This window comes from Gossypium raimondii, chromosome 10 (genome assembly GCF_025698545.1).
Source record: "Gossypium raimondii isolate GPD5lz chromosome 10, ASM2569854v1, whole genome shotgun sequence".
Taxonomy (NCBI): domain Eukaryota; kingdom Viridiplantae; phylum Streptophyta; class Magnoliopsida; order Malvales; family Malvaceae; genus Gossypium; species Gossypium raimondii.
The window spans coordinates 41,631,930-41,646,032 of record NC_068574.1 but is presented as its reverse complement, the minus strand read 5'-3'; the positions used below and the strand labels follow the sequence as shown (position 1 = coordinate 41,646,032).

The following is a 14,103-nucleotide window of genomic DNA, read 5'->3' as shown; positions in this document are numbered from 1 at the left end:
TTGAGGTTGTGCATTGACTATAGGCAATTGAATAAGTTGACCATCAAGAACAAGTATCATTTTCCTCGAATCAATGACCTGTTTGATCTTTTCCGAGGAGTGACTGTGTTTTCAAAACTGATTTGAGGTCAGGGTATTATCAACTTAATATGAAGGAGTCAAATATCTTAAATACTGCATTCAGGATTCGGTATGGGCATTATGAGTTTTTGGTCATGACATTTGGCTTAATTAATGCTCATACCGCGTTCATGGACTTGATGAACCGTGTTTCCATTCATATTTGGATCAATTTGTATTTGTCTTTATAGACGACGTCCTAGTATATTCTGGGTTGTTTTGTAGATATTACGAAAGAAGCAGCTATATGCGAATTTGAGCAAGTGCGAATTCTAGCTAAGAGATGTGACATTCTTAGGCCATGTTGTATCGACAGACGGAATTTGTGTGTATCCGAAAAAGGTTGAGGCAATTTTGGAATGAAAACTGCCGAAAAGTGTTACCGAGGTTCAGAGTTCCTTGGTTTTGGCTGGTTATTATCATGGATTCATTGAAGGGTTTTCCATTATTGCTGCACCCTTAACGAAGCTACTGCAGAAAACTGTAGTGTTTGAATGGACAAAAGAAAGACAGAAAAGCTTCAAGCAGCTTAAGGAAATTTGGACCGAAGCACTTGTGTTGATTCAACAAGAGTCCGAGAAAGATTTTGTAGTTTATAGTTATGCTTCGTATATAGGACTCGGTTGTGGCATATGCCTCAAGACAATTAAAGTTACATGAGCGTAATTACTCGACCCATAACTTGGAATTAGTTGTTGTGGTTTTTGCACTTAAAATTTGGCATCATTATTTGTATGGTGAGAGATGTGTTACCTACACAGATCACAATAGCCTTAAGTATCTCCTTACTCAGAATGAGTTGAATTTAAGGCAGAGGCGGTGGATTGAACTGCTAAAACATTATGATTGTGTGATAAAATATCATCCCGATAAAGTGAATGTAGTCACAAATGCCTTGAGTAGGAAGTCGATGATTGAGTTGCGAGCTATGTTTGCACGTTTGAGTATAATAGTGGGTTGTTGGCTGAGCTTCAGGTGAAGCCACCTTTGTCACAACAAATTAAGGAGAAACAAATAATATATGAGAGTTTGGTAAAGATGATTCGACTGGTAAAGCAATGTGTTAAGGGAGATTTTGATCTTAATGCAAATGGTATACTAAGTTTCCGAGGGAGACTTTATGTGCTAAATGATGGGGATTTAAGGCATACGATTCTTACCGAGGCACATAGCAGCCCTTACACTATGCATCCCGATAGTATTAAGATGTATCATGATCTCTGAGAGATGTATTGGTGGCTTGGTTTGAAACATGATGTTATGGAATTTGTTTGAAAAACATTTTTTCAAAAACTGAAAACTAAAAATTTTGGTTTTTTTACTTGAATTAAAATCCTAGTTTAAAATTAAGGTTTGGTTTGAAAAGTTGTTTGTTTATAAAATTTCTTGACTTGAGATCAAGGTTTGAGTCGAAGCCTAAGTCAGGAATCCACAACCATTTTCTAATGACTTAATTTTATATATTCTAGGTTTTTATATTTATATGTTTATAAAATTTAAAGTTTACATATGTTTAATAAAATAAATTCTATATAATTTTATTAAATTGCCACGTACTATTTTATTGGTTAAAAATTGAATAAAAATAATAAGTATCAAAGGCCTAAAAGATTTTAAATACTAAAATAAAAAATAGTATATTTTAAAAATTAATTCATAAATTAAGCTTTTTCTAAATCTGCTACATCTATAAACATAAAATACAAAAACAAAACAAACAAACATTTACATGGTACTATTTATTGTGTAACCTAATCTGTCTTCCTTTTTAATTATAATGTAAATGATTATGCCTTACATAAAAATACAAATGTTTTACATCCATTACGAGAATATAAACTTATTTTATTTTAGCAACCGAAATTACTGTTATTGGCATAATGACTTAGTTGGTCCTCCAATATTATAAAAATTTATTTTAACTTTCTTTTAATTTTCATCTCTTTTAGTTTTAAACTTGTGTTTTTGTTAAATCACCTCAAAATGAATGAAAAATTAACATTTTTAACTTTGCATGAATTGCCACATGGATAACACATCAGCATTTAATTAATTCTTTTAATTTAAAAAATTATAAAAATTATTTTAAAAATCATAAAAATTATTAAAAATTAATTAAATGTTGACATGCCACTCACATGACAATCCATGTGTATGCCACGCCAGCAAAGTTAACAAACGTTAAATTTTTCATCTATTTTAGGGTAATTTGGCAAAAAAAAATACAAGCTCTAGGGTTAAAAAAGCAAAAATAAATAAATAAAGGGCTAAAATGATTGTTTTATAAAGTTGGAGGGTCAAAAAAGTCATTATGCCTTATTTCATTTTCGCTTTTTGTTATCACCCTTGTTCATTTTGGCATACTGCTCAAACAAGCTCCCTTCACAACACGTTCTAGCTGCTTCTTTAGATAGAAACCCGTCGTCATCCCTGGCAAGCGAATACAAAACCAACCATTCCGCCTTGGCCAAAATCCTGCAAATCCATTATCAAACAACAATTACTGAATCCTACGTTAAAAGGCTTAAGGACTCAAACGAAATAAAATCAAGAGTTTGGGGCGGAAAAAGCAAAAAAACAAACCATCCCAAGAAGTCAAAAGGCACCCGATTTTCCTCAGTCAATCGCAACACCTCGAAGAATGTTAACTTGCCGGGCTCTGTGCGAGCATACTTGGTGAACACGTTCTCCAGGTTCACTGGCATAAACCTGCATTCAACAACTCTGTAATTTTAGAGGGTATAAAAGAATTTTCAGCGGTTGAAATATATAAATGATCTCATATGCAAACCTTCCTTCAGTGTCAAATGTTGCTGAATCACTCCCATGCTTCGCTTTATGTATTCTGTCTATGTATATGGGTAATAAAATATTTGGTATCCACCCCTTCCAAATTTCCCAATCAAACCATATCAGCAATTTGTGGGATATATAAGGCATAATTGCTTATTTGACCCTCTAATTTTACAAATATATATTTTAGTTTCTCATTTATTATTTCTTTTTTCTCTTTTACTCCCTTGAACTTACATTATTTGTCCAAGCACCCCAAAATGGATGGAAATGTTAATGTCTATTAACTTTGTTAACATACATCCACATGGCACTCCACATGTATGCTATGTTAGCAATTAATTATTTTTTTAATGTTAAAAATATTTCTTTATAATTTTATATCTTTTTATATATTTTTATTTTTTAAATAATCTTCATAATTTTTTTGAATTTTAAATTTTAAAAAATTTAATTAATTGCTTACATGCAATCCATGTGGGAATTGACGTTTATTCCACGTCAGCAAAGTTAACAAACATTAATTTTTTCATTCATTTTAGGGTGATTTGACAAATAACGCAAAATTAAAGACTAAAAAAAACGATAAATTTAATGTATGGCTAAAATGACTTTTTTGGTTAAGTTGGAGGGTCAAATAAGTCATTATGCATAGGTCATTATGTATTTGTACTTGTCACATAAAATTTTGAAAGGATTAGATATATTTTATCATATCAATTCAGAATATTGCCTTTATCAATATATATTTAATGAGTGCAATTTTTTCACATCAAGTATATAGTTCGATGTTTTAATTTACTCAAAACTCAACATGCATCATTTACATGAACAGAACATAAAATCTTAATGATAGAAAAAATGAAATAAAAATATATGTAAAGCTGTAAGTGAATACTTCCACGTATATATGTATTGAATCACGTAGATTATATACATTGAGTTTTTGAGTAAATTAAAATGTGGAAAGTTATAGTAAAACTTACAGGCAGAGTAGGATAACTCATTGTTCCATTGATTAGAACTCCTAAAATAAAAGAGGATACTGGACCGAAACCAATATCTCGCAAACCTAGTTTACACAAAGTAAAGATAAATTTAGGTCAAATCATGATTTTAGTCCTTCTATTATGTTCAGTTTTGAAATTTAGTTTATATATTTTAATTTGACATAATTTAATCTGCTACTTTGATAGTGCAATTAGTTAATTCAAATAGCCAATACCATTATAATTTTTTTCGTAAACCATTCTTTCTAATTCATCACACAATATTCATTTTAGTCCTTGGAATAAATATCCAAAAATAGGGTAAATTATGTTCGGCCTCCCAAGCTTTAGGCTTTCTTTTTTGTTTGGCCTCAAATGTTTTTAATTTGTTTTTAAGTTGATAACATTTTCGGTTTAGAACACATCCATGTTATTAGCTCAATATCTCTATTACCTTTTTAATCAATTATGGTATTGATATTTTTCATTATATATTCATAAATAAATAAAAAAAGATTTAAATCATTATAATATTTGATACAATTTTATGTATTAATAAAATAATACTATGTCTATTTTTATTATTTTATTTTAAAAATAAAACTTTAATATTTGTGAAGTTATACATGCAACTTCTTTGAATTATAATTATAAATTTTAAAAATGGAGAAAAAGAAGGCTCATATTAATGTGGAAACTGGGGAATAAATATTAAACAATCTCTTTAATTAATATAGCATTGTCAAAATCGAACTGAATTAATCGACTAAATTAAAAATTGATGGTCCGATCAATTCAACATGTGTATATAATCAAAACCAGAGTAAATTCTTTGAATTGGTCAAAATTGGAAATCAATAAAATTTGACAATTCAACTAATTATGAGAATATCTATAAATATTAGATATTAATGTGGCCAACAGATCTTAATTTTATATTACTAAAATATCAATAGAAGTGTAACTCAAAACTCAATAAATTAAATAGTAGCAAAAGTGCAAATTAACATGCATACAAAGTGTAATTTTAGATTTGATATAACATTTTAATATTCAAATTTTAACCATAACTATCATGTGCATTTTCTATTTCATTAAATATTGCATTTTAGTATTAATTTTATATTATTAAAATATGATATAAAAGTGTAATAATTTGAATAAAAGTGATTATTCCAAATTTAATATTAGTTATAAAATATTATTTAAATGCCATAAAAGAATAAAATAATAAAATTTTAATTTTAATTCAAAAGTTTTTCTATATATTGTATAGATTATAGATTATGATTTATTTTATTTATAATTTAAAATTTGTTTATGGTTGGAGTTTGAATGTATCTCAATTTCAAAAAGTAAACGAATTTGACTGGACAACTCGCTTTTACTGTTTAAATATTATAAAAATTTTATTATTTAATCTGCATTTGATCTGGTGCTAGGTTAAAAGTAATTTGCACAAAACTTTTATTCATGGAGTATAAGTGTGTATGGTTGGGTTAAAATTGAAATAATCGATTAAATTAATTTTAATTGATTAATTAATTGGTCATTAAATTTAATTTAATCGCAATCAATTAAAAGTTTTTTTTAATTTGGGATATCAATTAATTCGATTCTAAATCGATTAATTAACTAAATTAAAACCGAAATTGGTTAAAAGAAGATATTATTTATATACAAGCCAAATAGAATGGACCCAGAAAGAAAATGATAATATGGTATATGATAGTGAGCTGTGGACGAAAGCAAAAATAAAAAATAAGAATTTAAATAAAATTAAAATATAAAAAGAAAAATTCTGAAAAATTAAAATTAACTGAATTAGTTTGGTTTAATTAATTAATTTTATAAAAGAAAAGTTTAGTTTAATTAAGGTTAAGCATTTTAAAATACCGTTAATTCGGTTAGTTTGTCAACTAAATCAAATATTTTTAAGGTGGAGAAAATAAAACTTAAAAAAAACAAAAGAATATATATGTATTATGTAATAGGTTGATTAATTTGAATAAAAATAAAATACCGTTATAAGTGTCCCAGGGATAAATAATTCCATCGTTATCTCGATCAAAAAAGGCTACATGTTGTTGAAGTACACTCATTCCATTGTTCACACGTCCTTCCGTTCCTTTTGGATGTTCCACGTCAGGTGCTACCAGTGCTCTCGCCAAATCTGTCTCAAATATGGGTTAATTATTTTTGCATGAAAACTGGAAAAATAAATAGAATTAGAAAATTACAGGGCTTTGGTAATTTTTCGTCCAAGTTATCTAGAATCTTCCTTTCACTAGTTACTGGCGCTTTGGATGCTACGGTTGCCAACGATTCATCTTTCTCCATTTTCGATTTTTTCTTCTTTCTCCCTTCAAGTTGTGACCTTTTGGATCAAAAAATTATTGTATTTATATAAAAAAAATCCAATAATCGGTTGTGCCAAATAATAATTTGATTTTTTCAATTCTTAGACAACTCCATCTTTTCGTTAATATATATTTTCATTCATGCATTAATATGTTAGGATTTATTTTATGGACATAATATGTTTGGATTTAGTTAGGTTTTTATGTCATATTTTTTGTGACTAACTGATCCCTTGAATTAAGGGATCATGTCTTCTTCGTTCCATTGATATCATTATATATAACGTGAAATTTAACTTTTACTGTTTATGTTTTTCTGGGTTAATTTAGTTACTAAAGTATAATTTTATGGAAATGTTTGATTAAAATATATTTTTAACGTTATTGATATGGCAATCTACATGTACTTCACTTTGACATGGTACTATTTATATTATACATAATTAATTTAAAATTATAAAAATATTCAAATATATTTTAAAAACTACAAAAGTTCATAAAAATTAGTATGAAGTACATGTGGATTTCCATGTTAGAAAATTTAATATTTTAGGCACTATATTTCTATTAAAAAACAACACTTGACTCTTTTTAAAGGATGATGGTAAAGTTTGCCACTTCTTAAAAGGTTGAGGACCAAATTTAATTCAAAAAAGAATAAAGGTCAAAAGGACAAAAAAATTGTAAACATTGAGAGCTAAATTTGACATTATGACTATCATTAGTTTTAGACTAATATACTAAAAAGCCCTTAAACCACATTTTGTTTAAATAAGCTCTAATACTATTTTTGTAGTTAAATAAGCCATTAATCTATGATTTTTATCCATGAAAGCCCATGATTTTAATATTGAAGGACAATATTTTAAACTTTTGAACTAATTTGTATTGAATGTTTATATTAATTTGATGAGAATAGTTTATTAAATAAAAAATAAAATAATATTTTTAAAAAATTCAAAGTGTTTATATACATAACACATTTAATCACTCTTTTAAAAATTTTTTAATAAATTACAATATCAGGGTAAAGTCCAAACAACAAACGCGACTCAAACTCAGGCCAAACCTGGGGCGGTGAACACCCTTGACCACCAGACCATCACATGGGGTTCACTCTTTTAAATTTTATGTTGATATTAAAGTGCATATAATTTCTATTACATAAACAAATTAAGATAAAAAATTTGGAATTCAAAAATTTTCAGTTTACTTTATTTGAAACAATGCTAAAGAATCTTACGACCTTAAGTACAGAATCAAAAACCTTATAACCATAAATTTAGCTGCTGCTTCTTCTTCTTCTTTTTCATTTCACCTTTCCATGCATGTAATATTAGTCATGTGAGTAATTTTTAGTTTTAAAAATGTCATATTATTCGATTTAATAAAAATATTTTTACAGTATTACAAAATTTTTAATATTAAAAGTGAAAGGATTCAATCTCAAATATATAAAATGTAGAAAGACTAAAGTATAATTAGACCTTTAAAATTTTAGTTACAATCTTGAGATATTAGCCAACCAGATCACTTGATTCTTGTGATCCCTTAATCACACTAAAAACATGACATAATACCTAAGTAAACTCTAACGTATAATCAATGTTATCTATAAAATTTGGGATTAGAGGATGAATCCATTGGATAATCTTCAAATTTAAAAATTAAAAGGAATAAGTTCATAATAATTTTTAAAATTAAGGAAAAACTTAATTAAAAACATAATCAAAATATAATGAAAATTTTTAAAAGAAATTAAAATCATAAAATAATTTTTTTAAAAAATTAAGACTTCTCCAATTTCTAACTGATTTTTAGGTCGGAATAGTTATAGTTATTTCCAATTATAATTTATATGGCATTGGTTCAACATCCAATTCTCGATTCAACCAATTTAATCAATCCATCAATCTGATTTAGAGAATATTGTTGATAATTATTTAACATTTCAATGCATTGAACAAAGACACTTTTAGAAAATTAAGAAAATTTTAAAAGTTTTAAAAATTAAGGAAAATTTATTTAAAAACATGATAAAAATAAAAATAATTTAAAAATCATAAAATCATTTTTTTAAATTAAGATTTTCCCATTTTATAACTAATTTTTTAGGTTGAAATGGTTATAGTTATTTCCAATTATAATTTATATGGCATCGGTTTAACATTCAATTCTTGATTTAACCAGTTCAATCAATCGACTCGGTCTGGTTTAGACAATATTGATGATAATTATTTATTTCAATGCATTGAACAAATACTTTTTTTAGAGAAAAACAAAGAGATGGTGAAATTAAAAAGATAGTTAAAAATAGAAAATCTAACAAACAAATGATTTGGTACAATGGTAAGACACATTACACTCCTAAAAGGAGAACTTAGATTTGAACCTAGGAGATGACATTGTTGGGAGAAGCAGCCATGAATCCCGAACATAGACCGTAAAACGGACATGAAGAATAAAAAAATAGAAAAACTAAAGTATTAATTAGTAGAAGCAAATAATTGTAATTGTGGAAAGTGTGCTTATAAATATGCATTCATTGTTTGTGCATAGGCTCATAACTTGGAAGAAGAAAAGAAAAGAAAATGGAAGACGGTGAATGCATTGCAACAGAAGCACCCAAGGCACCAGTGACTAAAGAAAGAAAGATCGGAACAGACTTGGAAAAATATATAGCAAAGCCATGTAAATGTTCTATTTAGTGATGAAATAAAATGTTAGTTTATGGAATTAAAATAGTAAAAATGATTGTGGTATCAGATGTCGCAAGAGCACTGCAAGCTCCAGATGTGGGAAATCCAGATGGGACAAAAGGATATCCGGATAATGGAATGACTGTTCTTCAACAACATGTTGCCTTCTTCGATCAAAACAACGATGGAGTTGTTTATCCTTGGGAGACTTTCAAAGGTATAATTATCCTTCTTTTTTCTTTCTTTCCCTTTTTACGACATAAAACTCAATCCATTGTGGCATAATGATTTATTTAGTCTTCTAATTTTATAATAATAATAAAAGTTATTTTAGTCATCCTTCATTTAATTTTCACATCTTTTAGCTTTAATTTTGTGTTTTTTGTTAAATCGCCTAAAAATAAAAATAAAAAATTAACATTTGTTAACTTTGCTAACGATTAATTAATTTTTAAAAATTACATATTTTTAAAAAGTATAAAATTATAATTTTTAATATTTAAAGATAATTAAATGCTAACATGGCATACACATGAATTACCACGTGAATGTCACGTTAGCAAAGTTAACAAATATGAACTTTTAGATCTATTTTAGGTGATTTGACAATCAATATAATTCAAATGCTAAAAGAGGCAAAAATTTAAATAGAAAGTTGAAAAAAAATTCTTTGTAAAATTGGATGGCTAAATAAGTCATTATGCTTAAAATATATAAAGGTAGAGGTGAGGAGTAGAATGAGCAGTTTGAAAAATGCCCTATTTTTTTTTTGAGGGGGGGTAATATTGGAATTTCATGTAATAGAGAATAATGTTTGGTTTAGTTTCAATGGCTTAGTCGATTTGTTCATTTATTAAAATTTAAAAACCGAATGGATCAAGCCAAATGAATGCACACCCATAAAACCGAGCCCCTCCTTATCACTTTTAACATTAACTGATAAGTAAGTGTCTACCTACTTATTTTATTCAACATTTTTTTTAATTAAAAAATATTAGTAAGACAGAATTAACTGTTAAAAGTTTTAGTTTTCAATAAAATAAAATAAAAATTAATGATTTATGTTAATTTTACTATTTTAACATTTGATTTACATAGTAAATATTTATAATTTTATTATATAATATAATTAAGCGATTGTTTAATATTTAGGCCTAACTTTTCCAAATTTCAATCTTTCCCTTGAATTTAGATTCATTATTATTCATTTACATAAATTTTATGTTGAGTTTGTGAAAATCAGGTATTCGAGATCTTGGGTTCGATCCATTTTCCTCATTTGTCATAACTTTTGTAATTAATGCAGCATTTAGTTATCGCACTCTCCCGGTAAGTTCTTCTCACATTCATTTATAAAATTTTGACTATTATGATTTATCAATGTCATGCAAAGTTTTGATATTTTATCATATCAAACCACATTCTTGTATTTAATAATTAAATTCTTTTTTTTTTTGTGTCAAACGTTTTCAATATATTCAAAGCTCAACAACTCCAAATATAATAATCAAATTATTAAACTAAATGCCAAAAGAATTTGGTAAAAGATCACTTTAATCTCTATCAATTTCAAATTTGAGAAAATAGTCCCTCTAAAAATATTAGAACAATTTAATCTCTGTCAAATTTGAAAGTGAGCAATTAAGGACAATTAATCACGGTGTTATTGTCTTTTGTCAATTGTATATAATTTTGATTGGTATAATAACAAATTTAGCCCTCGATGGTTACATATTTTGTTAGTTTGGTCTCATTTCTATAAAATTCAACAATTTTAGCCTCTACATTTATACATTTACAAAAATATAGCGGGCTAAATTTGTTAAATTATAACTAGATCGATAGAATATATAAATTATGAAAACTAAAATTGTTATTATACTAGTCAAATTTATGTAAAATTGATGAAAGTCATCAACACGTGATTAATTATCTTTAGTTGCTCACTTTCGAAATTGACAAGAATTAAATTACTCAGTTTTTTTAGAGAGACAGAATTTGCTAAGACACTAGAGAGGTGTTTTTACCAAATTGGTGTATGAAACTAAATTAGTCATACATGGTGATAATGTTACTGCATTTCAAAGGGGTGGGTGCCAAATCCGTTACTTCCCATATACATAGAGAGAATACACAGAGATAAGCATGGGAGTGATTCAGCAACATATGATACTGAAGGAAGGTTTGCATATCAGATTCTTATATATTTCAACCACTGCAAACATGTCTATAAGATTCTTATAGGGAAAATGTTGAATGCAGGTTCATGCCAGTGAACCTGGAGAACATGTTCACCAAGTATGCACTCACAAAGCCCGACAATTTATCACTCAAGGAGTTGTGGCAGATGACTGAGGGAAATCGGGCCGCTTTCGACTATCTTGGATGGTCTCTTCAAACCACCATCCTTTCTCTTCAAACCCCCTTTTTCTTTTTTCTGAAGCTCTTAACTGTGATTTTCCGGGTTTGCAGGATGGCATCCAAGTTGGAATGGTTGCTGTTGTATTATGTAGCCAAGGACAAGCAGGGTTTTCTGTCCAAAGAAGCTGTTAGAGGGTGTTTTGATGGGAGCTTGTTCAAGAACATTTCCAAAATGTACAAGGACTCAGATAGAAAGAGTAAATAAAAACACTACCCATCACCTTTGATTTCCTACTTATATCCCCAAAATAAAGAATTTGTATTTGATACCATATTTATGCTTAAGTTCATACATTAAACTTTAAACAATACTGCGTAATTCATTGTTTCTATTTTTATATCCCCCAAATAAAAGAACCAAGTATTTGATACCAACTCAACCCCTTACTCCAGACCGATAACCCAACCTATCCACGATCCAACCACACCCTATTCACGATCCAACCAGTCCAACCGGCTGGTCGGGTTTGGAGAGTATGAACTGAGACTTGAGATAAATATAACTGACGGCAGGATTTAGAAAATGAAAACACCAGTAAACATTAAAAAATCTCTCCACAAACTACAATTTACCTCCAAAATCAAGATCAAATCAAAAGATACCATCCAAATGATGTTCTGAAGGAAAAATAAAAATAAACAAAATCTTGATCCAGAAAACTATATTAGTCCCATGCAGAGAAACACAATGACTAAAATGTGAGTTCCTAAACAATGGCATTAGCTGCACTTGCAATCCTTGGCCATAGATCAGCACACTCTTTTCCAATTGGACCAGTTATAGCAGAACCTAGAAAACCAGAGAACAAAATGTCAAATGCAATAGCATTTAATCTATAACATTTAAAAAGATTGGATCTACTGAATGGTTGAACTGGCTTTGGACTTGTCATTGTACCTTTCATTTCTCCCTTTGGGTTCACAATGACACCAGCATTATCTGCAGCGAAACAAGATTCATTTCGACTTAGGAACTTAAAACAGGAAAACATGGATGTGAAACATTTGAAGATTCGTAAATGGACCACATGCAAGGTTCAATGGATAACAAAGGATTCTAGACTAGTAATAGTATCAACCATGACATTTAAGTAGCTATGAGACTTATGTCTTGCAATACAACATTATTTTAACTAAACATGCAACCATAAGGGGATAGAGAGACGATCATAATAAGAACATTTTACATCGAAAATGTCCCAACCTGGACAGGGATGATAACAATGGCTACCACCTGGTATTGAGGTAAGGCTGGTACGTCAATTTAACTGGCTATGGAAGGTATATAGAGACCCTGAACATATAAATTCTCCACACCACATCACCAGCATATCAAACAACAACAAAAAAGAGGCAAGAAATACAAAGGGAGACTCCATGGATAAGGAAACAATGTATCAAACTGCAAAAAGGGAGATTCCGAACACAAGAAATCTCACTCAATAAAATAATTGAACACTAAGATAATGTGCACATCACAACACCACTTAACCAGTAAACAGCCTAAACACTTCCCATGACTTGCATACCTATAACATCAAACAATTACATCCACCCTAAACAAAATTATAGAGCATAAACAACCATAAATAGATCACCAAATTCAAGTCCCCTTGCAATGTAATGGAACTACATAAATATAACAACACTGGTTCACTAGTAAACTGCTTAAACATATTTTATGATTTGCATACCAAGAGTACCTTTTACAAACCCTAACTATGAAACATAAACAACCATCAATAGATTACTAGATTCAAGTCCCTTTACAACGAAATGGAACTACAAACAATCTATAAATCAAGAAATCCACACGAAAATTTACCTTCAAAGTACATGTAAACACCATCCTTTCTGCGCCAGGGCTTGCGCTGTCTCACAATGACAGCAGGCAAGACCTTCTTCCTAAGATCAGGCTTCCCTTTCTTGACAGTAGCCATTACCATATCTCCAACACAAGCTGATGGCAATCGGTTAAGACGGCCCTTGATTCCCTTCACCGAAATGATGTATAAGTTCTTAGCGCCAGTGTTATCAGCACAGTTCACTGTAGCCGCCACTGGCAGACCCAGTGACATCCTAAACTTGTTGCCAGCTGAACCTCCACGCCCTAATAAAAATATCACAACTTTATCAACTATCAAACAGCTTATGAGAAATAAACAAGACCCCAAACAAAGAGATTTCCCTAAGAAATAAAGAAAACAAAATGAATAAAATCTGGGTTTTGTTTATAGAATTATGAAAGCAAATATAAAAGGTGGATCTTGTCTTCATTTGGCTTGCTCTTTTTTCTTTTTCTCGGGAAACAAACGGAAAGAGAGAAACATACAGACTAACCTCGCTTCGACATTTTCGACGGCTGAAGAGAAACAGAAAGCAAGGACGAGGGAGATTTGAGCTTTATATAGATGGTGTAGTTAGGGTTTCTTTGGGTTTTGCATTTCAGGTGACTGAACTGTTCCCGATGGGCATGAAATTGGGCCTGCCCATAACCTTGGGCAGCCTCCTAATTATATTTGATTAATAAATAGTAAAATCAATTTTAGAGTGCGTTTGATAAATTATGAAAAATATATATTTTATTGAGAACATTTAAATTTTTTAATGGTGATTAATAATAATATTAAAATTTTACTTAATATATATATTTTTTAAAACTGTTAATATGATGAATAAGTAGATAGATAGCTGCTTACAAATGTAATGTTGAAAATATTA

At 29.1% G+C, this 14,103-nt stretch overlaps 3 protein-coding genes across 4 annotated transcripts; 1 reads left to right on the top strand and 2 right to left on the bottom strand.

Moving 5' to 3' along the window:
• Positions 1–2,415: 2,415 nt before the first annotated feature.
• LOC105776008 (probable peroxygenase 3) lies at positions 2,416–8,622 on the bottom strand. Its single transcript, XM_012598477.2, has 7 exons — positions 8,608–8,622; positions 6,143–6,236; positions 5,926–6,075; positions 3,900–3,985; positions 2,912–3,006; positions 2,704–2,829; positions 2,416–2,595 (listed from the first exon to the last, which is right to left on the bottom strand). The coding sequence occupies exons 1-7, from the start codon at positions 8,620–8,622 to the stop codon at positions 2,442–2,444; spliced, it is 720 nt and encodes a 239-aa protein (XP_012453931.2). The 3' UTR covers positions 2,416–2,441.
• Positions 8,623–8,843: 221 nt separating this feature from the next.
• LOC105777529 (probable peroxygenase 3) lies at positions 8,844–11,587 on the top strand. The gene is made up of 6 exons (XM_012600858.2): positions 8,844–8,953; positions 9,029–9,178; positions 10,205–10,290; positions 11,049–11,143; positions 11,224–11,349; positions 11,434–11,587. The coding sequence occupies exons 1-6, from the start codon at positions 8,854–8,856 to the stop codon at positions 11,585–11,587; spliced, it is 711 nt and encodes a 236-aa protein (XP_012456312.1). The 5' UTR covers positions 8,844–8,853.
• Positions 11,588–11,897: 310 nt separating this feature from the next.
• Positions 11,898–13,860, bottom strand: LOC105777530 (60S ribosomal protein L23). Of its 2 annotated transcripts, none has more exons than XM_012600859.2 (4): positions 13,723–13,860; positions 13,208–13,492; positions 12,281–12,322; positions 11,898–12,172 (listed from the first exon to the last, which is right to left on the bottom strand). In XM_012600859.2, exons 1-4 carry the CDS (start codon positions 13,733–13,735, stop codon positions 12,090–12,092), a joined length of 423 nt encoding a protein of 140 aa, XP_012456313.1. In that variant the 5' UTR covers positions 13,736–13,860; the 3' UTR covers positions 11,898–12,089. The 2 variants fall into 2 exon arrangements, with proteins under 2 accessions (XP_012456313.1, XP_052478701.1); XM_052622741.1 differs by having other exon boundaries at positions 13,715–13,801.
• Between the last annotated feature and the right edge of the window lie 243 nt (positions 13,861–14,103).

Excerpts from the sequence above, each read along its gene's own strand:
- LOC105776008 (XM_012598477.2), bottom strand. Across the intron at positions 6,076-6,142 it reads CGAAAAATTACCAAAGCCCT|ATTTGGCGAGAGCACTGGTA; the intron begins GTAATTTTCTAA and ends TATTTGAGACAG. Across the intron at positions 2,596-2,703 it reads CCTTTTGACTTCTTGGGATG|GATTTTGGCCAAGGCGGAAT; the intron begins GTTTGTTTTTTT and ends ATGGATTTGCAG.
- LOC105777529 (XM_012600858.2), top strand. The coding sequence starts at position 8,854 with ATGGAAGACGGTGAATGCATTGCAACAGAAGCACCCAAGGCACCAGTG. Across the intron at positions 9,179-10,204 it reads TCCTTGGGAGACTTTCAAAG|GTATTCGAGATCTTGGGTTC; the intron begins GTATAATTATCC and ends TGTGAAAATCAG. Across the intron at positions 11,144-11,223 it reads ACATATGATACTGAAGGAAG|GTTCATGCCAGTGAACCTGG; the intron begins GTTTGCATATCA and ends TGTTGAATGCAG.
- LOC105777530 (XM_012600859.2), bottom strand. Across the intron at positions 12,323-13,207 it reads TGTTTACATGTACTTTGAAG|ATAATGCTGGTGTCATTGTG; the intron begins GTAAATTTTCGT and ends GTTTCGCTGCAG. Across the intron at positions 12,173-12,280 it reads CCCAAAGGGAGAAATGAAAG|GTTCTGCTATAACTGGTCCA; the intron begins GTACAATGACAA and ends CTGGTTTTCTAG.